Source organism: Diadema antillarum, unplaced genomic scaffold (genome assembly GCF_040938485.1).
Source record: "Diadema antillarum isolate AM-2024a unplaced genomic scaffold, OU_Dant_1.0 seq00000693_RagTag, whole genome shotgun sequence".
Taxonomy (NCBI): Eukaryota; Metazoa; Echinodermata; class Echinoidea; order Diadematoida; family Diadematidae; genus Diadema; species Diadema antillarum.
Window position 1 is genome coordinate 3,848,649 of NW_027271598.1, and position 22,554 is coordinate 3,871,202.

The 22,554-nt window shown below is 36.6% G+C and overlaps 1 protein-coding gene across 1 annotated transcript in view; it reads left to right on the top strand.

Moving 5' to 3' along the window:
• The window catches only part of LOC139737465 (proteasome maturation protein-like), a 71,129-nt gene extending 58,267 nt beyond the window's left edge, over nt 1–12,862 (top strand). The window contains exon 6 of the mRNA XM_071648141.1: nt 12,774–12,862. Within this exon, the coding sequence (XP_071504242.1) occupies nt 12,774–12,841 (68 nt within the window). The 3' untranslated portion in view covers nt 12,842–12,862. The remainder of the gene's footprint in view (nt 1–12,773) is intronic.
• The last annotated feature ends 9,692 nt before the right edge of the window (nt 12,863–22,554 follow it).

The window sequence follows — 22,554 nt, forward strand, 5'->3', positions numbered from 1 at the left end:
TGAATGATCAAAACTTTCTTTGAATTGCTGATGAATCATTTCGTAATGTTGCTGCAAGGCAGATGGAGGACCGGAACAAAATAATATCCATTTCCAGATTTCTCGATTTGTAACAGGTAATTGTGTTTGCTTGATTTCATTAAAGGCATCTGCCATCATTTCGAGGTGGAGACTCATCATACCCATTTCATACTGCGCACAACCTGAGCTCGCTTCTGAAGCGAGATACTTTAGCTCATGATACATCGTTTTGTGCTGCCATTCTCAACCACCTGAGTTGCATGCGAGTCCAGAGTAGTTGTCATGGTAACCTTATTGCCCTCCAACTGTGCTTCCTGCAGGTGCTAAAATTGTTTGTTGTTTATCGATATATGTACGCTTTACCTATGTTCATGGGTCACTGAATTTATCCCAAGCTAAAATTGAGATACCTTTCATACTGATGTTAATTTGGGCCTGAAGCTGATCTGAACCTACCTCTGAGTGTTAGCTAACTCGAGCTTGGACGTATTCGACCTTTTATACTGAGAGTAGGGTCGCTTCAGGTCTGGACCTGAAGGGAGATACAGTTGAAAGTCCCAGTATAAATTTTTCAATCAGTTGCAATAGAAACAACTTGATGCAAGAATTTATTAATTTGAACATAGGAACATTTATACATCCCATGCTAAGAAGAAGTCTTTATATCAACTGTCTTTTGACCTATAATATACACTACTTTGATTAATTGTTTGTTTGTTTTCATATTACTGTGTGCTAATGTGCATCCCACAGATAGAAATTGTGTTTCCCAAATGAGTAGTTATGCAGTTTTAAACATGCAGGAGCCACACAAACTTATCAAAAGAAAAAAAAATACAAAGCTTCTTTGATTACATGTACTTCAACTTTAGGCTTGTTTCCAGCTTCTCCTGATTTCGAAGAAATGGTCCACCCCTCACTACTGAAAGTGCATCAGCTTGGAACAACAACAAACAAAAAAATATCTGAACATTTTCCAGAAGTGTATGTCATTAGTGCCATTCTAGTTCTGAGCAGAGCCGACAGTATTCACCTTGCCCTTGTTTTTACGATGTTCAAAGATACAGTTAGGAGAGGAGACAAAAAAAAAATGTCCTCCCCCTGAACTCTGCTTGCAGGGGGCAAAATAAGACCATTCAGCTGCACAGTACCCGAGACATTCCTTGTGACTAGTTATGAATGGGTAAACGTGACATCCTGTACGGCAAACTTTCCAACGATGTCAAGGATAGCAAGAAAAATAAGACGGGGGAAGAGGAGATGGAAGAAGATTTATCGAGAGGAATAAAATGGAAGAGAAGGAGAAGGAAAAGATACGGGAGATGAAGAGGAAGAACATTGACAGTAGGAAAAGATGAGATAAAGAAAAAAGATGGAAAGAGATAAAGAGAAGAACGTATGATGCAGAAACTTAAAAGGCAGAAAGAATGAGAAAGGGAAGGAAATATCAAAGGAAGAAGATTAAGAAAATGTGATGGAAATATATGAAGGCAGGGTGTGAATGCACCAAGTGTGATTTATACTTACAACTTAAGGTGCATTCATATTAGTATTGCTGTGGTACAAAATACCAAGGTGATTCGTTCGCACTGTTCTCACTGGCAAAATAACATGGTTAACAGATATTGTGGTAGATCACTTGGTTGCTCTCTCATTCACGAAATATCATGATGTTTCTGGTAAGCATTGCGCATGCACACATCTCTGATGAGAAAAAATATAAAGTTTGCCAAGTCATGTACGAAATATGCCACTGTATCATATGTGGTGTTTCATGGCATGATTCACACTCAAATCTTGCATGCATATTTTGCCCAAAGTTTGAATTACCATTAGTTTCACAATGTATTTCACAGTGTATTTGCGAAATACCACAGTATTTGATTGTCCGTGTGAATGCACCTGATGATGAAAGAGTAGTAGGAATGATGAACTTTAGAACCCAATGAGAATACTTTGAGTGTTTAATAAGGCAAGAGAAAGATAGAGAAAGGGAAGAAAATAAAAAGATGAAAATTGGGAGGAAAAGGAGGTCAGAGGGTTTTAGTTGGTAAAAGCCTGAAATAGGAAGAGAGGAGAAGACCACGGGAATGAATCACACATGGATTAAATTGATTTCATCCTGGATCCTGGTACCCCACCCTGGGACCCTCTATCACTGACTCTTTATGTCAGTACACCTGCTGGTCCACACAAGCCCAGAATAATCACATTTCTTTTTCTTGTTTGTTTGTGGGTGGGGGTCCACTTACTGGATTGAGCAAACAGTCATATATATACTTGAGACAGTTTCCTTCAAAAATTCAGTTAAAGGGATGGTACCGTATCGGTGGAGATGAGAATTGGGCTTTTAACTTTTTGCGAGATACCAAGAAAACACTTATGATATAGTACAGAGCATATCATTTTAAGAGGAATTCAAAGTTTATTTGATGAAAATCGGGTTTGGAATGACTGAAACATCCACAAACAAAGTAAAACAAAGCGATTGTAATAAAGTGTGGGTCCCACACTTATTAGAATCGCTCTTTTTTGGATATCTCAGCCATTTCAAAACCATGTTTCATCAAATAAATGTTGAATTCCTTATAGAATTACGTGCTCTTTCATATTTCATAAGAGGTTTCTCATTATTTCACACAAAAAAGTTAGAAACCTGAAATTAGGTCTCAACCAAAACTGTACGATCCCTTTAACTAAACAATAGTGGTGATCAAATCTCATGGTTTTGTCTTTCAGAAGAATGTTGATATTTGTAAAAATGGCATCTTTGCCTTTAGCAAGGTTTCCATCTTCTGTTTTATGTTCATTTTCCTTCTTCTTCTTTTTTTTCGAGAGGTGCAGTAATCCAGATCATCTTGAGATTCTGAGAATATGTGATGTGCAACAATTTGATCATGAATGCAAATGAGATAATAAGGACTACTCAAGGTTATGATTCAGCCAGATCAAGATTCAGCCATAAGCCATTCAGATTATTTAGTTTATCACTGCAATGATGCTAAATGTGTGGGACTGATACAGCATGAAAGAGAGATGAGAGGGCTTTGGATGGTCCTTGAGCTTCTGGAAAAGCCTCGCAAGATTGCTGGCTGGAGGCCGTTTATTCTGCAGCATCATCTTCCTTTTCAAGTGCAGAATCATCAATGATAAGCGGATTCCTGGAGACGACGTTCATGTGGTGGTTCTCAACAAAACACAAACATGATGTGCGCTAGCAGTATTGATTATAATGATGGCACTCTCCTGTGTCCACAGGCCAGGGTAATCAGCTCTGTGCATCTTGTAGCAAACAATGATTTTGAATTCTCACTGAAACAGAGGGGCATTCACACTGAGAGCGAAAATCACGACACTTCGAGATAAAGTTAGAAGGCAGCTGTGCCAAAAGCCACCTGAAACTTTAGCAGAAGAATCAGGCACAGGAATGTGGTTTTTCTAACTTTGCGTAAAAGTTTGCTTTGATGACGTTTTAAAATGAGAACATTCGCTGCAGGAAAATTGTGATATCTTGTCAGAATGACTTTCATTGGATGTTTGGACTCACCCCCATCTGTATTTTGAAGCAAAAATGATCAGTCCATCTTTATTTTTTGTTCTAAAAACTCTTGTGATATTGTGCATGCACGCACACGCACACAACACACACACACACACACACACATACATACATACACTCAGTTTTTTGATCACATGATTACCTACAGTAACTTGCCACACAAGGGCTGCACACTACGGTACCAAGGATCATGCTCCGGTCAACGTGTGGGCATGCACAGTTCAGAGATTTTAAAGTGCTTCACATGCAGTAGCAGCCACGTGTAAATGGTGGCAAATAAAACTTGATTTTAACAGTGCAATCCCAAAGCCGATAATGCTTCTGTGTGAATGGCATGCAGACACATGTCACACTTCTGAGCTCACCTGCCTCCCAATCCTGGGGTACCTCCTGGAACACTTGCCCAGTGAGATAAGAGGAGACCGTTTCATCGTCAAAATCATCATTAAATAATTTGGTTAATGTAAATCTGCCAGTGCTATCTCCAAACCTATAGTTTATTTATCATTATTAGTTAATAGGAAATTGTCTTTGTCTCCTATGTAATCCCATTTTGCAGTATGTTTTTTTTTGGGGGGGGGGGTGGGTGTGGGAGGGGGAGGGAGAGAGATGAAAAAATGTATGATTTATAACGGTTTGGATTAGTGTATAAACAAGAGATAGTAGCATCTGCCAGACTTGGAAGTTGCAATGGATTTCTCAGAAGCAGATATGAGAGTCTGTGGTCAGACACAAGCTCTCAGCATTAACAGAGAAAATGGGACTTGAACTTCGATCAACTAACAACACATTTTCTGGCTCAGACAGGAAGAAGCTGTCTTTTCTTGTTCATGTTAGGCCTTCAGATTTGAGATGGATTTTCAGATGTGGAGGAGAGTGGGCCGAGAGAAGAGGTGAACGTTGGAGATACGCTGCCTCAAGGTTTCAAAGGAAGAACAGTCTAGATCCAAGAAAGGCCAAGCTTTTGTGTAGTACAATACTAAGGTACCTTGATTAGTAAAGGAGAGGTGATGTCGTTCATGGGCAGCCAAAAGGGTGGCTTGTTGGTCTCAGGGAGGGTAGATATTGTGCTACTTAGCTTGATTTTCACAAGTGTATTGGGTAAAGTATGAATGTTCATCAGCTTGTGTCTGTAAATTGTGCATGCCCATCTTTAGGCCACCTTATTCCATGTTGTCTAAAGATTTTATGCATCAATTGCATGTTCAACCATACACAATTGGTACAATCTCATTAAATATGGTAGGATCAATGACAAAATGGACAATCATACTGAATACAAGCGTTCAGCCATCATGTTTGATTAAATATCGTACAGTGGTATCTGGTAATTATTGCTGTAGAATAAAAACTTTTATTATTTCACGCAACCTGATATCATGTTCTTGTCCTTCATTCAATTCATATTTTTCTCCCACTTTTCCTCTTGAAAGAAAAATGTATTGAACTTTGGAACAAATGACGAGGCAGAAGAGTACTTGAAGACCAAGAACAACAAGTTTTTGTGGTTGAAAAATGCACAAAATTATGCACGCACATGTCTTGAATTGATGTTGATCATGCTGAGCGAATTATGGGGACGAACAGAGAAAGCGGGCTGGTAACTGTGGCAACACTCTTGCTGGTGCATTGTTCGCCGATTTTGTGGCTTTTTGCTTACAGTATCTAGCAGGAGACGGCACTATCTGTGCTCACGTTCTGACCCGCTATCGCACCGAGGGTCTAATTTGTGATGAATCAGGTTCATCTGTGGGCGATGTCAGTTCTTGTCTTCGACTGGCATCTTTCACAGTGTGACATCGTCGAGTACATTCCCAAGATAATGGGAGTGTAACATTTGTTAACTGTTCTTCTTTGTTCTTGTTCTGGCAAGGATGGTGGTGTTGTCAATGTATATTTTATGTGACAGGCACTTATAGCTTGATTCCATTTTTTCCCCTCTCCCCTGAAGAGCTTCTATTGTCCTGCAGAAGAGATCAAACCCAGCATACTCCAAAATTCACCCAAACTTGTGAAATAAATCGATAATTTGCTGGTTATCTGGGCTTGCACACAGTGTGACAGACAACAGTTTGACATTTGCGTGATAAGTTTGGGCAGACATCCTCCTGTATTTATTTTTTTTTTAAAGATATGCTAGGAAAAAAAAAACAAACCTGCGTAAATCAAACATTTTGCATTTCCATGCAATTCACATTGCTCTTTAGCAACTGTTCCTTGTGTGAGCCTTATTACAAATTTGTATTTATTGTAAATTGTACAGTAGTTTGTAGAATTCAAGAGAATAGCTCTTATTAATGGAGAGAGAAAGGGAATGGGGAGGGTAGAGGAGGGTAGAAGTAGGAGAAGAGGGCATGATGTAGTCCTACAGCTCAGTAGCAGAGCTCAGTACCTAGTTAAAACAAGCTTTACTTTAGCCAACCAAGAAGAGAACTTTGTTTCAGTCTTCATAATGGCCCGAATTCACGAAGGTGGTACAAATGAAACCATGGTTTAAACCATGGACAAAAACCATGGAGCACCAAGTGTTGCAGAAAATATTTCCTCACAAAATTGGTCATTTCGTCGACAAAATGACCATTTCGTTAACGAAATTATCATTTCGTGGACGAAATGTTCATTTAGTTACAAAATGTTGTCATTTCGTTACAAAATAATCATTTCATCGACGAAATGACTGATTTCGTAACGAAATATTCCATGCGATACTTGCTCCATGGTTTTTGTCCATGGTTTAAACCATGGTTTCATTTGTACCACCTTCGTGAATTCGGGCCAATATGTTTAAACCTGCAGAATTACAGGGTTTTTTCTCTTGAACATAGAAAGCAAAAGCATGTTTAAAGCTTTCTTTCTTGTAAGTTCTGATATACAGACTATTTTTGTTGCGTGTTAATACCTGTTATCCTTTTTGTTTATATGTGGCTCTGGACAAACTGCTGTGGATTCTTACACAAGTTATAAATGCTTACTCATCCTTGTTCATTTGACTGGCCAGTTTGGGTATAGTCAGTGATGTACATGTTAGCTGCCTTGTCTTGTCTCATAAATTTGGCTCACCCCTGTGGCTGTGGAATGGAGGTTGCTGATAATTCCCCTTTACCAGCCTCTTTCCCCTCCCTTCTCCCTCTCACATGCACTGACATGCAGACTGTACTATTTTTTTTTTCTTCCAATGTTGGTTGTCTGAATCTACTGCAGGGCTTGAATGTTTAATAGAGGTAAAACTTGGCACGGACCTACTCATTCTTGTTTACTCGTCGAGTGCATAAAACTACCGGTACGCCCTCTTCCTGTATTCTCCTGCTTCTCAATTCGGGGGAGACTGGAGGTTAAGTTTAATTGCACTGCACCTGTTGCCACGGTGATGAAATATGCAGAAACGAAAGCTTACGTTGCAACACTGCCACACTAAGGGTCTCATTTCGTTGGATGTGAGAATGCAGAACTTGGTGGAACCACCTCCATGGCTGCAATCTAACCCCTCCCTTTAAAACTTTCAAGTTGCTGTGATTTTCCATGGGGTTGATATGTACAAAGCACACCCAGTTCCAAAAGGCAGTGTGTTAAATCAGACACTACATCATGATCCCTTGGTTCTTTGTTGATTGCTATTTTGTCTACCATCTTGGACATCCCATCATCTGCTTTTTGTCAGTTTATTTGCATAAACTATGTATGATTTTGCTTTCTGTGATTTTAAGGGAGAAACATATATCCAGGAATGATAAAGTAGAAAAATTAAACATCTGAAGTGCCCTGTTGATTTGGTCAACTTGACCAACTGTTAACATGGGTCGGATTTATTTTACTGAGCTTGCATTAGTGAAAGTCATTATTCAAGAAAGCATGCTTGACTGAGGCTATGTGAAGAGCATCCTTTGTTCCTTTTAGGGAAAAAAACTAAATTTGTTTGGATCTCATGGATCTCAGACAACAGCCTCATTTCAGCCTAAAATTACTAATGATCTTGAGACTATAAGCCTATCACGAGATTTTATTTGTGGTAGCAACAGACTGGCACGTGAAATGTTTCAATATTTTGTTGTTTTGTCTAGGCAACTTCGGGGCATTGGGGATGTCAAAAAAAAAAAACTCAGAAAAAGAATGCTTGTGCTGTTTTATTTCATAATGAGTGTATAACCCTTAAAGGTAAGTGACAACAAACAGCACTCTTCATAAGACAAGTTCTTACTGTTAACTGAGAGGTCAAATACTAAAGATGAGCTATTTTGCCACTGTGTTTAAACTTATCACAAAAATAGCCAAACTTAAATAGTTGATATAACATGCTGCAATTTTCAGGTGGGAGATTTTCTCACATAAAGAAAAGGAGAAACTTTTTCTTGTGTCAAAACAGCTGACTTGTTCACAAATAGCACGCAAAGAGTGAATTAGTTAATGCTTTCCTTGATTTGATGATCTCCATTGTGCTTCATAGAATCCAACTAGCACCTTGAGCTATTTTGTGAGGATCAAATACCAAGAATAGCAAGGAGACAATCGCAAACTCTTTTCTTATTTTTATTTTTTGAGCTAATTTGATATGTCGGAAAAGATCAGACCATTGTGCCTATTTTCAGCCGCCGAGGACCAACCTATCATAGACAAATTGAGCGCCTCACTGTTCTAAATGATACTGAGGAGGCTCAAAGAGGTGCTTTAGGCTTAGCATAGGCTTAAAGTGCGAGTCTTACCCCACACCTTTATGCATGCGATAAGGAAGTGTATTGATGGGACTATGGGAGCCTCCTTAGCTTGAGTTCCGCCTGAAGTTGATAGAACTGGCTTAAAGTCTGTTACCTCCTCTCTCCTCACAGATTATTGTCTCTTTCGATGAGCCGAAGATGATTTTCCCCCTCCATATCTTGACACTGTGGGGTTCTAAAAATTCACCATTAATACCAGTATAATCCATGTCCATGTCAATAAAAGGGAGGCAGTTGAAGCTTAGGTGTGAAGAAATGCTGTCAGTTCTAGAGGGCCTTCTAAGCTCTTCTCACCCAGAGCACCAGGCTAACCCCCGTGCTCTGTGCTACCCAGGCACCTGGAAGATGAGTCTCGCAGATTTGCTGGTCCTCTCTTTAAATTTTTCATACATCTCATTAAAACTTGAAGAAGTTTATTGAGAAATTTGTTTGTCGAGCTGTATGTCAGTGGAGAAGTCATTGAAATTAAAAATTGTTTTGAATGAAATTGTTTTAATGAAATCAGATCAACAGATATGATCTTCAAATGATGATAACTACGAAGGATGCCTCGGTCACAGTCACGTAGCTTACCAGTAGATGTCTTGATCATGTGACTATCATTACTTGCAGAGAAATCAATATTAAATAATCTTTTTGTTAAACTTTTTGAGAAGGAATAGTCATACTCTGCATATGTGAATTGTTCAAAACATGATATTGAAATGGAATTTTGAGCAGAGTTATGAAGAACCTAGATGACATAATAGAAAATGTGAGACCAGTGATGTCTAAGCATAAAACAAATAATGAACACTATGCAAACTACGTCATGATGACTTGACCAGACTGTGTTGGCATGCTTGACTCTGTTGACAACTTTCCAAGGTGTTGATTTTTTTCACCCAACCCCGTTGATACCTAAACTGACCTCATGCAGACAACAGAGGGCAGTAAATCGCATGTGAGGTTTCATAAGTCCTCACATAGCCAGATAATTGTGACGTAAGTCCTTTGTTGTGCAAAGTAGTATTATTAAACATAGGGATTTTCTGTGTGACCGTTCCAGAAGGATTAGTTATTATATCATTTGTACCAAATATGCACGCAGTCATTGTACCAGTCAAGAATCCTCCAGTGTTATTCATCCGCTGTCTTTCAAGTGAATCCTGAAGGATGAATTCCTGTGTGTTGATTAAATTTACTGATAAACTTGACAGTATATTCTGTATGAAGCCTGTGCAGATGATTTGTAATTGCTTACATTTTAATTAAAAGTTTTTAGTTTAGATTTCAGGTACTTAATATTGTCATTTTCGAACCTTTGTTTGATGCATGGTTTACCCTGTTCAGAAATTATACATGATAAATGAAAAAATAATAGAATGACGATGTGCAGAAATGAAATGAAAAAATGTATAATTTTTCACATGAAGAGTAAAGGCACCTATTTAGAAATCATACGTATGGCAATTAACTATGGACATTTAAATAGGCATAATTTACATCATTCATATACATGTATCTTGTTTGGTTCCGAATCTTCCCGCTGATCTGTTGCTTTTGATCATTGCATTGGTGCGATATGATTTTTTTTTTTTGACGTTTCACTCTTCCCTGCTTTCAACCAATATTTGACTGCTGCCGACTTTTTTCCCCAGATACCTCATTTACTCTAAAAATGTTTACTCTCCGTTAAATTGCAGAAGTAATTCCCTTTTCTGCCTCATCTTAAGATTCACTCGAGATTCATTTGTTCAGTCGTTGTGAGGACTTTTTAACCTGTCAGTTAAGGCATGATTGATTGAAACACAAGTTTATTCGAAGTGTGCGACTACATTTATTTTTTCATGCATTCACCACATTTTTACTCAAGAGGATATCAGCCACATGTACTCATCACTGCACAGCCATGAAATTAATATGCATACATGTATTTCTATGTGAAGAACTTGCAAGATTAAAATCACTGCAAATTCATAGCTGTGTTTTACTGAAGTAGTTTGCCTGACATGGCTAAGGATCTCTTTAATGTCAGATATGTCTATGAATAATGTGTAGCATAGATTGACATTGGCATACAATAAATGGGAGTTGTGACAGGACACGTACACATAGCTTGCAGCTCTCTAGGTTCTTCTTCTCGTCGTGATGAGTATGTCACAGGTTCGGAAATGTTTCGTTATTTCTCTGACATTTACGACGCTTCGGGGTGTGCTGCGAGGGTGTTTGATGACAGGAAGTGCGCATATGACATCCAGTTGATGTGAAACCGTAGCCCCTGTCGTCCCCGCTGGCAATCTGGGTCTCTCTGTGCGGTGTAAAGTCAACATACAGTAGTGTGTGACTCTGTAGTTTTTATATACTACTGACTGAAACATTTTTTTTTTTAATAAAGCGTTCAAACCCATACTACATTTTATGATACACTGATTACAGATCAACTTCAGCTTGTGCTAATCCTTGTGATAGCTGCTGCAACAAAACTTTCAGGAACAAATGCAGAACTTACAATGTCAGTTTTTACTCCTTCGTGTGTGAAAACAGGAAATTCATGTGTACTATGTATACCAAGATAAGAATGGTTGCTTTGTAGCCAATGAAATGAACTTTTTGTGGATTGCTTGGCAATCTCCTGCCCTGATTTCCACAGGATACCCACAGTTGTTGCACTTCGGGGGTTAACATTACCACCAACTAATATAAGTATCCATGAACATGTGCCACTAATCCTGACTAAATTTAGCTTTCATAAACTGAAATGAGAATTAATGTTTGATAACAATTTCAACAGTCCTTCAGGATGTTTTATCTTCACGATTGTTATTGATGGGTTGAAGTATGATTATAATGCTGATAGCAAGGATCACAGCATTTGAAAACTAATTTTTGTTATTATTATCATCATAATCAGTTGTACATTATTATGATACTTGATAGTCAGTTTCTGATATGAAGTACTTGTGTAGTTAGTGCAAATGTAGAAGTACTTGTCTAGTTAGTGCAAATGTAATTTGGCATAAAACAACTATCAATCTTCTCCCAATCCCAGAGATATATATGTTGTTGTTGTTCTGTTTTTATTTTTATTTTTTTTATTTTATTTATTTATTTGCCAGCACATTTTGTGCACCATCTCCACCCCCTGGCTGGCAGTCCTGGCTGCTTGCTATGACACAGGTGCCTTGGTTTACCAACATCCTCCTCACTTGGTGCACTTCTGCTTCAGGCTCAAAAATGACATTGCAGAAAGTGCAATGGACTGTGTCATGAGGGCAGTTTTCTACCTACGCGTATGACACAGAGCTCACAAGTCATATATATTTACCACAGGACGATGGCCGAACAAGTCATGAGTGTACACATCACTCAGTTTGTTCAGGGAGTTTGCAAGTCGGGGAAAAACAAAGACAGATCAGTGGAAATGACACAAACACACCAAAACACACAAACAAAAAACAAACAAAAAGGCAGAAGCAGGGAGAACAGCTAAAATTAAGCCGTGAGGACATAAATTTTACCATCTATTTGTTTCATAGCTATATGAACAATCCATTGTGGATAAGAGTTTACTTTGCAGAATACCAGATGATAAAGAAGAGCAGGCGATTTGCCCGCTCTTGTAAAAGCTCAGAATTGGTCACAGAGCCAACAACTATACAGTAGTTATCACAAGGTGGCGCTATACTCCTTTTGGCCTTGTAGAAGCCAGCTCTTGGACAAAATGTAGTACATTGTTGGTTATACAATGTACCAACCAGAAACACTGGTGTGTCATGTCTGTCCAATATTTTGCACTCTTCTCCTCTTTCAATCCACTCTTCTTCCCTTTTCTTTTTATGTTAATATTTTCATAGTAAATATTCACCTGTGAAGTGCTGGAATTTGTTGCCGTATCACTGAATAAGTTGCACTATCTGTGCATGGCTGTTTATACAAGATTAAAGAAGTTCTGCCTTGAATCAGTAACTTGAGCTGTTTCTATTCTAACTGCATGGAAGAATTTTGTATTATATATGTATGCTACATCCTCCAGTTTTTGACCTTGAAATATTCATTAGGCCTGGTCTGAACAAGTACTCTGAAGTAATGATTCTTCATGTGAATAAATCCTATAAATATCTTACATTAAAATTCTTGGACATCCAAAAAAAAAATCATATTTTTGAATTGTTCATATGATATATGATATGATATGATATGATATGATATATGATATATGATATAGATATTATTTTATATACAAATTGTATATGTATACATCCATGAAATGTCTTACATGAGTATTACAGGACTTGAGTGTCAGTGGAATGCTAAATATGATACATGTTGCTGTTATATGTAAAAATGTCATCAAGACAAAATAGAGCTCTGGACGTAACACCATAAACCTGTCCCCTTCTGACCAAATAAGTGAATTCTTGTGTTGTGATCCCATGGTGATGTGATATCATGGTTGCGCTAATTATCTCATTTCATATTGTCCCTCTTTTCTTTACCTGCAGTTCCTGGTAACTCAGAGGCGATGGGAAACCCTCATGCCATGTATGAAAGGAAGATGGGGATCCTTTGATACCTGAAATTACCTGGTGGGGAGCGGCGGGGGAGGAACAACAATGTCATCTCTTTTCATCCACAATTTTTTAACTTAATATTCTCTTTTTTTTGTCCTAAAAAGGAATGGATGAAGGAAATAATGTGAGTTCAGTCTTTTGTGTTATGGAAAGCCTTTGAGGACATCTCCGTCTGTTTTTTGTAAAGATTTGAGTCAGAAATTGATGTTCAGGGATACAAAGTGTAGAACAAGCAAAGCATAGAGAGAATCACTAAAGCTTTGTACCACATGCTTTTTATCACTTTCAGCTTCTTTTTTGATATTCAGAGACCCTCACACTGCACTATAGTAGAAAAGGAATGTGTGTAGTTGGCGTTTCTTTATGCGTTCATTCACAGAATTATCATCACAAAAACCTATCTATTTTATGTGGTGTGGTTGTAAATGGTCCAGGTCTGATTTACATGTACCTACCATCCTGAAGATATCAAATAATGAATTTAAAAAAAAAAGAGAAAAAAAATAGCTAATGTTCATGACAGTGATGTCAGTATTCTGGTAGCTCATACAACATGTATAATGCTTTGTCAGTCTGATAGGCTACTTAAGAAAATTCCAAAATGACCCCTGTCTTTTATTCTTTATCAAGCTCCAGCTGTTGTGGGAAAAAAAAGAAGAAAGAAAATGTCTTTTTTGTTTTTAGTACATATGCCGTATACATCGTCAGCTGTGTACAATGATCAATGACGTAGACTACAGGGATAAAACTCCATGAGTATTCAGTGTCGTCAGACCATTACTACACTCTGTACACAGAGCAAAACTTGTGTTCACAGTATTTTTATTGTGCTTGCCAATACATTCTGGCAGGAAGGAATTAAGCATCCTGTACAGGCATGCCCAAGATTGTATGTCTGCCCTTAACAGGACTATGAAACAATGTGTTGTGTGGAGAATGAGGCTAGTTCCAGAACATTGTGTTGAACATTCATTCCATTGTTTTTGGTTAGTTAGTCACAGGGAGCAATAAATAGAAACACTTGGCGTAGCCATACCCAACAGTATCTGGATTCATGTGACAGGACATTGAAACAATGTCTGGAAAGAATTTGAAAGCATGACTACCTAGAATGGTTCGGTTGTTTTCAGCTGTCTTTGGTTAGTTTGAGGGGCATGCCTTGTAAGACAGTCATGAAAATTGTCTCATTCCTTTTGATAGACATGAAACTGAACTAAATATCAATTTTTACTCTAGGATATAGGAAAAACTTCAAGTAGCAATTTCTTGATATTGAACATAGAGGGGGTACTTTCATATCCCTGTGTGGAGAGTGCTCTTTACACTGATAGGTGGTCTTTGAAGATGGGTGAGTTCTTTGTATAAAGCAGTTTGTGGTATGTGACTTGTTAACTGCACAGTAAAGATCGTTGTTGATTACAAAAATTCATTTGTACATGATAATAATAGAAGGTCTATTTATCATCCTATCACTCCCTTGTTAGGATGGCAAAGTTTCAAACTGCATCATCAAATTTGCATTCAAAGGCATTAATGTCTTTCACACTTTTTGACACGTTACACATCACTCCCAAGATCTATGAAAAAAAAAAACACTAAACAAAACCATGGTAATCTATGGCTTTTATGTGTCTCAGCCTTACAATCTTCACATTGAGATTATAAAGATTTGAAGAGAGTCATTCTTCAGGGGCAGTTTAAACTGGAGAACCATCCTTTCATCAATAATTTCCAACAGTATAAGAATATAGATATCTCTTTCTCTCTAAATGTAAATTCATATCAGTCTGGTCCCCTCATTTGATTTACCCCACTTTCTCTATCACTCTTGGGTAAATGTTATGAGCAAGTAACATATCTATTCAAGTGAAGATGGAGCTTGGAATGTTTGTGAAAATATCACATAATTCTTTTGTAATTATTCCATGCTTGTATTTCCCTTTGTATATGCATTTCCCTTGTAAGTAGACAACATTGTGATTGAAGTGGTAATAAAATATGATTGTATCTAAATGATGTTAGCATTTATGCTTGTTTTTTACATGTCTGTGGTCTTGTTTTGGTATCCAATCAGAATAAGTTTAGGTCTACAGTACATTAAAAAAAAAAGCTTTTGTATTTAATACAAATACATTATGAGCAATAAAGTGTAAATGTACATTCAAAGAGTAAGTACACAGTTGTAACTTCTTCGAGACATGACCTAAAAACTTTCTGAGGTTATTAAAATAACATATGGTTTATGTGCTATTAGTGATAATATGATCAACCCAAGGAAAAAAAAATGTGGCTTCTACGATAATTTTAATAATATGTGGCAATATTAAATTAATGTGTACTCCGCAAATTAATGTAGGCATGCATGCCCTGATAAGTTGTATGAAAGTGGTATCGAGGCATGAAAAAAAAAAAGGTCTTGATCACATGACTATGACCTTACACACTATTGGTGCTCTCCGTCTTTCTTCATGCTGTTCATGAAATATGGCATGTATCACTCTTTCCTGCCAGAAACAAGTTCTTTGATATTCTATCTGGAGATAAATTGATTGATAGCTGTTCTTGTTTATGCATTGGAGATTGGAGTAAATCAGTTAATTCTAAAATTTTACCTAAAAGTGGAAAAGGGGAAACTGGAATGCATAAAGAAGTTTTTAGTGGACCCAAAATTTTATTCATTATTTTGTATCTTTCTTAAATCACAAGCAAAACAAAGTGATGAAATCAATAAAATCAAGAGGGGAAAAAAATAACATGAATTTTGACCAATGCTCATTAAGATACTATCAGTTTTTTAGCAGACAAAACCAATTGGTATAGTTTTTAGATTTGTCTCACTGCAGTCAAACATTGCTGATCAAGACATCTGATATGTTTGGATTACTCACCTGCTACTACATATTGTATGTTTTACTGATGTTCAGAGTGTGACAGACTTTCATTGCTTGATTTCATTTCAAAATTTTGTTGATCTTTTCCGATTTATTTGACTGCATATTTTCTGAAAGATCCTGTTTAGTTTACAGAAATTCATAGTAAGGACTTCTGATGACGCTGGATTAATTTCTGACTTCTGCAGTGATTTAAAAAGTATTCAAGATATCACATTTGATGCATATGTGTAGATCTGTTGTATCACAAAACATCCTACCATAAAAAATTTTGGCAATAAAGCCTAAAATATAAGGAGATATCAGTATTTTTCTCAATAAACCATAACTGTAGACGGTTAAGTCTGGAAGCATTCTTATCATAACTATTGTTCACATTTTGTGCATTTAACAATACTTAACATCGATTACACGGATTCAATTTTTTACAGTGGTTGTTTCTATCCCAAACTCACATTTTAGAACTATTTTAAAGCACTAATTCTGAGTTTTTGTTTCATCTGCAAATGGTAAATTGTGCCTGTAACAATACAAAGGAGAGAGAGAGAGAGAGAGAGAGAGCACAAGTGAAAATGTGCAACATGTTTTCTAATTTATTTACCTCGCACTTCCCATATTTCACAAGAGATTCAGGTTTATGACAAAATTCTATCATAAGCATTTCATGTCATGGTAGGTCAAATGCTTTATGCCACTCATGTAAAAAACACCCCAAAAACAACAAAAACAGTGTGCCTATGATTATGTTTTAACAGTAGAGGATGATTCGATCAATAATTTTGATGGTTATTACACATGTATGATTTCAATCTAGTGGTTCTGTGCGTGTGTGATATCTGACATGGAATGTGCATGGATGTACCAGGTAGTTGTTACCACCACAAAATCTTCATGAAGCTATCACTGCACATACAATCTTCAGAGCAGCATCTTTCATTTTCGCATTGCACACAATGTACAATGGAAGGATGATACAATGTGTACATTATGCATTTCACACATCTATGCATTTTCATTATTTCACATATTGTGTTCAGAACCAATAATTAGGTCCACTGGTAATGGATAAGCAACAATACACAATATCGTAGTTAATTTCATGCACTTGCCAAAAGGAAAATAGAACTGAAAACATACTAATTGACACATCAAATAGAAATCCTGTTCCAAATTTTCAATGAAGAATGCATGACGGTAGAGTAGGCTGGATTTTATTTGGCATAGAAATTTTTTTTTTCATAGATGATATTTTCTTAAATGTTATACACAAGGATACAGATGCATACAGTTCTCTCTTAACCTATTTCCATGTGTTTACACCTTTGAAAGCTTCATTTTCAAAGGTGTGAATGAAGCTGTTTAAAGATCAGGCATTTTATGAAAGAAAGCATGTTTTGTTGGTAATTATTGTAAAATTTTCTTATATTTACATGCAGGAGCAATACAGTTTTCAATGTAATCTATATGCTTAGTGCTCTCTAGAATGCCTAACAGCAATGATGAGATTGTTAAACTTCGTATAATTTTCACTCTTTTTAATGAAATCATGAAACATTTTTGAAGCATTATTCATTGTGCACCCCACACAAAAGGAAATATAGCTAATGTTGAGCTGTCCCCAAGATTTACATTACTCATTCAAAGAAACTGTTGGCACTTGGAGAGTACACAAGTGATGCTCAATATTGCTCTGGATTAAAACTGTAAGTAAAATCAAGCAGTTGATTGTCAGGAATATTTGTATTGTAATTTTTTTTTGTTTCTCATGTAGATTGATCATAAAACTTAGTTTTGCTGTCTCTGTCCTTTAAAGGGATGGTACAGTTTTGGTTGAGATGGAGCTTCAGGTTTCCAACCTTTTTTGATGGTGATTTTTTTTAGATGTTTAGAAACCACTTATGAAATATGGAAGATTACATAATTCTATAAGAGGAATTTAAAGTTTATTTTTTGATGAAAATTGGTGTTGAAATGGCTGAGCTATTCAAAATAAAGCAATCATCATAAAAGATGGGACAAATCTTTCATTAGGATCGCTTTGTTTTACTTTGTTTTTGGATATCTCAGCCATTTCAAAGCTGATTTTAATTGAATAAACTTTAAATTTCTCTTAGAATTGTATGCTCTCCATTATTTCATTAAGTGGTTTCTAAGTATCTCACAAAAAGTTAAAAGCTAAATCCCCACATTAGCTATGATATTATATACATCCCTTTAAAATCAAAAAGGAGAAGCTGAACGAGGAAGACTGAGAAATTAAAAAAACAAAAACAAACACACATACACACACACACTCAATAGGAAAAAAGCAGACATAGAATGAACGTATATAAAGAAACAATTGCCACAATATCATGATGTGTTATTTGCCGAGTATGATGTGCTGGGTTGTTTTCTTTATGAAAGGAACTTTGGATATAATTATAGTCACAGATGATCTGTCATTCTTGGCAAGTCTATTGATGAAGAAGCGGGTGGGGCGTAGCATGATACAGTATTATGCTATAAGCGCCTCCACGCTCTTGCCACCGGAAGCGGAAGAAGACGTCTGCCGATTCTAGGGAGAAAGAGACTATTAATTCATCCAGGCCATTATACCGGAAGTTTAATGATCCTTGAACATTGCAGACGCAGACGACACGTCAAAGATTAGAAGTGATAACAAGTGGAACTTGAAAAAGGCGGTAAAATTTGGGAGGAAAATTGCCAAAGATAAGTTACTAGTATAGGTGAAATCACATACATGTAGATGCATACCCACAAGTCACGCATAAAAGTCGGGAACTTAATAGACGAATTGATTTCATACCAAAGTCTCACTTGAAAAAGAAAACCCAACCTAAATCTCTCTATATAAATCCTTCGAGAGACATCCATGATGCGTTGTATGATAGGTATTATCAAAGCAAGATTCAATCCTTGATATTTCTACCATTCCAACCGATTGTGTGAGCGTTTGGAGAGCCCGTTTACATTCCTTATTCATGTGGTCATTTCAGCTTGTTTGTTTGTTTGTTTGTTTTTTCCCCAATAAAAATCAAAAGCGGAAACCTTATAGCTCAAGTCTTGCCAGATGCCTTCCACGGGGCTTTGTTGAATGTCTTGTTTGATCTTAATGTTGGCTACATGCAGTTTCTCCTATAAGGTGTTATTCTTGGCCACCCGTTCGTATACCCCTTTACACCATTAGACTCTTATTTCCTTAACTGATCCTTCGTATAGAAGACAAGACCCTCATTACTGGCCGATGCGTTGTATAATTATAAGTCCAAGTATCATTTCAATCATCAGTGTAGATCCAGTCGCATGCCGAGGCATGTATAGGGCCTATACACGCTCCTAACTCGAGTAATAAACTATATTATTGTCATCAATCACCACGAAACAATTTAACACTGCATGAAGTAAAATTGAATTGTAATACATCTAGATTCATTTTATCATGCATGGCCGAGTCCGCAAATGCAAATATTCTTAACCTTTATACTATAACAATATAAATTATCAAAATAGGCGATTTTAATTAATCCAGTAATAAATATTACCGTGGCCTTCAATTCGCTGTCATTGGACATGCCATGAGTTATAGTCATCTCAACGTGGAGTTGTAAATGGACTTGTAATCATGGTACTTATAATTTCTTGTCGTTTATTTGTTTGTTTGTTTGGGTTTTTTTTTTGAGTCAATACAATGTAATATAAATGTATACGTGTTTGATGACAAACTGACATAGATCCCTTTATCATGTTTTACTGGTTTGGCCCATCACGCCTTCAGAGCGAAATTCTCCGCCATGTTCAAGTTGATGTATTACTACGATAAAAGTAAAGGTAAACAGAACTGTTGAAGTTTCATTTAAATCAGCCAAGCAGTAAGAAAGTCATGGAATCTATATGAAAAATTCACGTATTTTCATAAATCAGCGAAATCAGTCACGCGGAATGATCTATGCTGTAAAGTAGATGAGATATATGTTTTGAAAAACAAATCGTTGAAAATATATGACTTGCATCTTCTCCATCTTGGATCCTTAATGTCTCAACCTACGTGAATGAATCTCCAACTGCACTTTAAGTTTTATATATTAAAGAAAAAAAAACCGTTTCGTTCATAGTTACTCCACTCGTCAGCAAAACTTGTTTCATATGCCTCGTACACGCACCACCTTTGCACAAAATGCTGTGATTTAATCTGGTCCTATGCTTTGGAATAATTTGCCAATTTACATAAGTCTGCCCCAGTTCATCCATATTGCATCCTACGGTATAATGATTGACGATAAATGATCTTTAATAAATGGCTAATATATGCATTATGTAACACTCACAAATGCAGTAATACTTCTGTAGCCAATTGTGTAATTTTCAATAATGCCAAACTCGCACTGCCCTCTGAATATCCTATATCCTAATTCGCAACACTCTGTTTTTCTTCCTTCCCCGCCTTCCTTTTGGTTTCTCATCTTAGCCCTTCCTTCCTTCTCAAATATAATAGCGTTTGCACTCATCTGCGTATAGTATTCTGTATTTTTTGGACCTTGTTCAACAAGCTGTGCTTTATTTCCTTCCCACAACATTCGACGTACGTGTATATTATGAACCTACCTGCTTCAAATTTGTAATTGTTATACATTACATGCTTATGTTACCATGATGTGTTATGTACTGATTATGTGAATATTTTGTGAAATAATCTTGAGAGGATGTTTCTGCTAATTGAACCACCAATAAAACGATTTCTCTCATTTTTTCTCCTCTCTGAACAAACCAACAGGGGGCTGTAAGAAGTGGTTTCTGTAGCCACGTCACACTTTCGTGAAAATACTAAACTTAGTTTTTGTCCAATTTTTATGAAGCTTTTACAATTCTGCTCTCTTTGGTTCTGTTCTGTTTTTAGTTAAGTTAAAAATGGAGTTAAATGCATATCGCCGTATAAATATACATTTATATAGATATTTCAAGTGTTACTGGTCCGTCGTTCCTTCAATGGATTCAGTGTTTGGGACTCTTCCTCGATCGGAGTTCGAGCCATAATGTCACACAATGCCGTGTTATTCAAGCTTTGAATGCTGTCTTCACAGTAAAATTTGTGGAAACTGATTGGCTTAATACTTAGAATTGCAACTACTCAATTCAGTACATGAACAATTAATGTTTCATATCAGCAAAATAGTGATTTTTATTTCTGCATTTGAATTGCGGTGTCATTTATTAACATTTTGTTTAATTCTGATAGTTTAGCCCTTCAGCGAAAGATTACTGGTCATGAATTCAACTCATAATGGTACGACGAACCTCTGTTAAGTTATAGTTCGTAATTCCGAAGGTTCAATAATCCCGAAAACGAAAAATTGTGAGATTCGTATAATTCCGAAGGTTCGTTAGTACGCACCTTTTCTCTTTCTTGGATTGACTGAACCTTATTTCAGTTTCGGATTAAAGAACTTTCGGAATAACGAACCTCATTTCATTTTCTGATTAACGACCCTTCGGAATAATGAACCTTATTTCGTTTATGGATTAACGAACTTCCTGGATAACATACCTGGAATTACGAACCTTCGGATTGACAAACATCACCCCCTCACGTACACTCCTTTATAAACCAGCCAGTCACTGTTAGTCAAATTATACTCATGCAAATTTCTGGTTATGATATATAGGAAACCGAGACTCTTATTTTTCTCTCGGCACAGCGAGAGAGATTTTCGCTAAGTATACTACGCAATCAACGCAGCATCTTATAGTTAGTTTTTTTTTCTTTCTCTCTCTTAATAAGAGTACATGAACCCCAAAGAGAAACAAAATCAAGTTTATTGCAGTAAATGGATGCGCACTTTGTTACTATTTAGGTTTATACAAAGATATTTCCTCAAGTTATAAAATTTCAAAGTGTCATTATGTTTGTTGTTTCACGAAATATTCTATTGATCACAAGCACATTACCATGGAAATTGACTGAGAGTAAAAATGTCATCGCCTCACAATTCCCGCTTAATGTTCATTCTTGAATGATTGCACAAAGAAAATGTGATTATACAGAATCTTACTTCCGCTTTGAATTATTGTAGGTTCATAATGATTATTATTACTATGTTAATTTTCCTGAAAAGGGAACTTGTAGTTGCCGAGGCACTGACCGCGAAAATGAATCTTGCCAAACTTCAGACTGTGCAAACTGAAAATGTGGTGGTAACTCATGTACCAGTATTATACTATTGCGTGAAAATGGTATATGTGAAACTTTATAAATCCATAAATTTCTAAACTATGGCTTGATTTCTATAAAATTTTCATCACTTTTTTGTGTTTGATTCACAGTTAACAAATATGTTTATTCTATACATTTTGCTAGAAATCACTTGAATATGGAGCAGAATTTGTAGTGGGGTTGTAGAGTGTATAGTTTAATATATAATGTACCTGTTTTTGTATATGAATCGATTCCGTTCGTGGTCTCGGGGTGTTCTTTTAATCATTTTTTTCTTTCTTAAAATCGAATAATGAAGGAAAGCAGATTACGTTCTTGTGCAACGTAAAGTATTCTTCTTCCTTCAGTCTCGCAATTCAAAGGATGTCACTTGCTTTCTCGTTCTTTCATACGTCATTGAACAATAGATTTCCAGTCCTTGTATATTAAATTTGTCCGAGACTTGCAAACAAAGGCATAATAGTGACATTCAGTTGATCACGTGACCAACTGAACATCAGACAGCCTTTCATAAAAAGCGAAATAGATATCGTTCCCTGCTATATAGAACTTTATGATTTTTGTCATCATTCACAGCGTCAAAAGTTTTATGTGGTCATGAGAACCGATT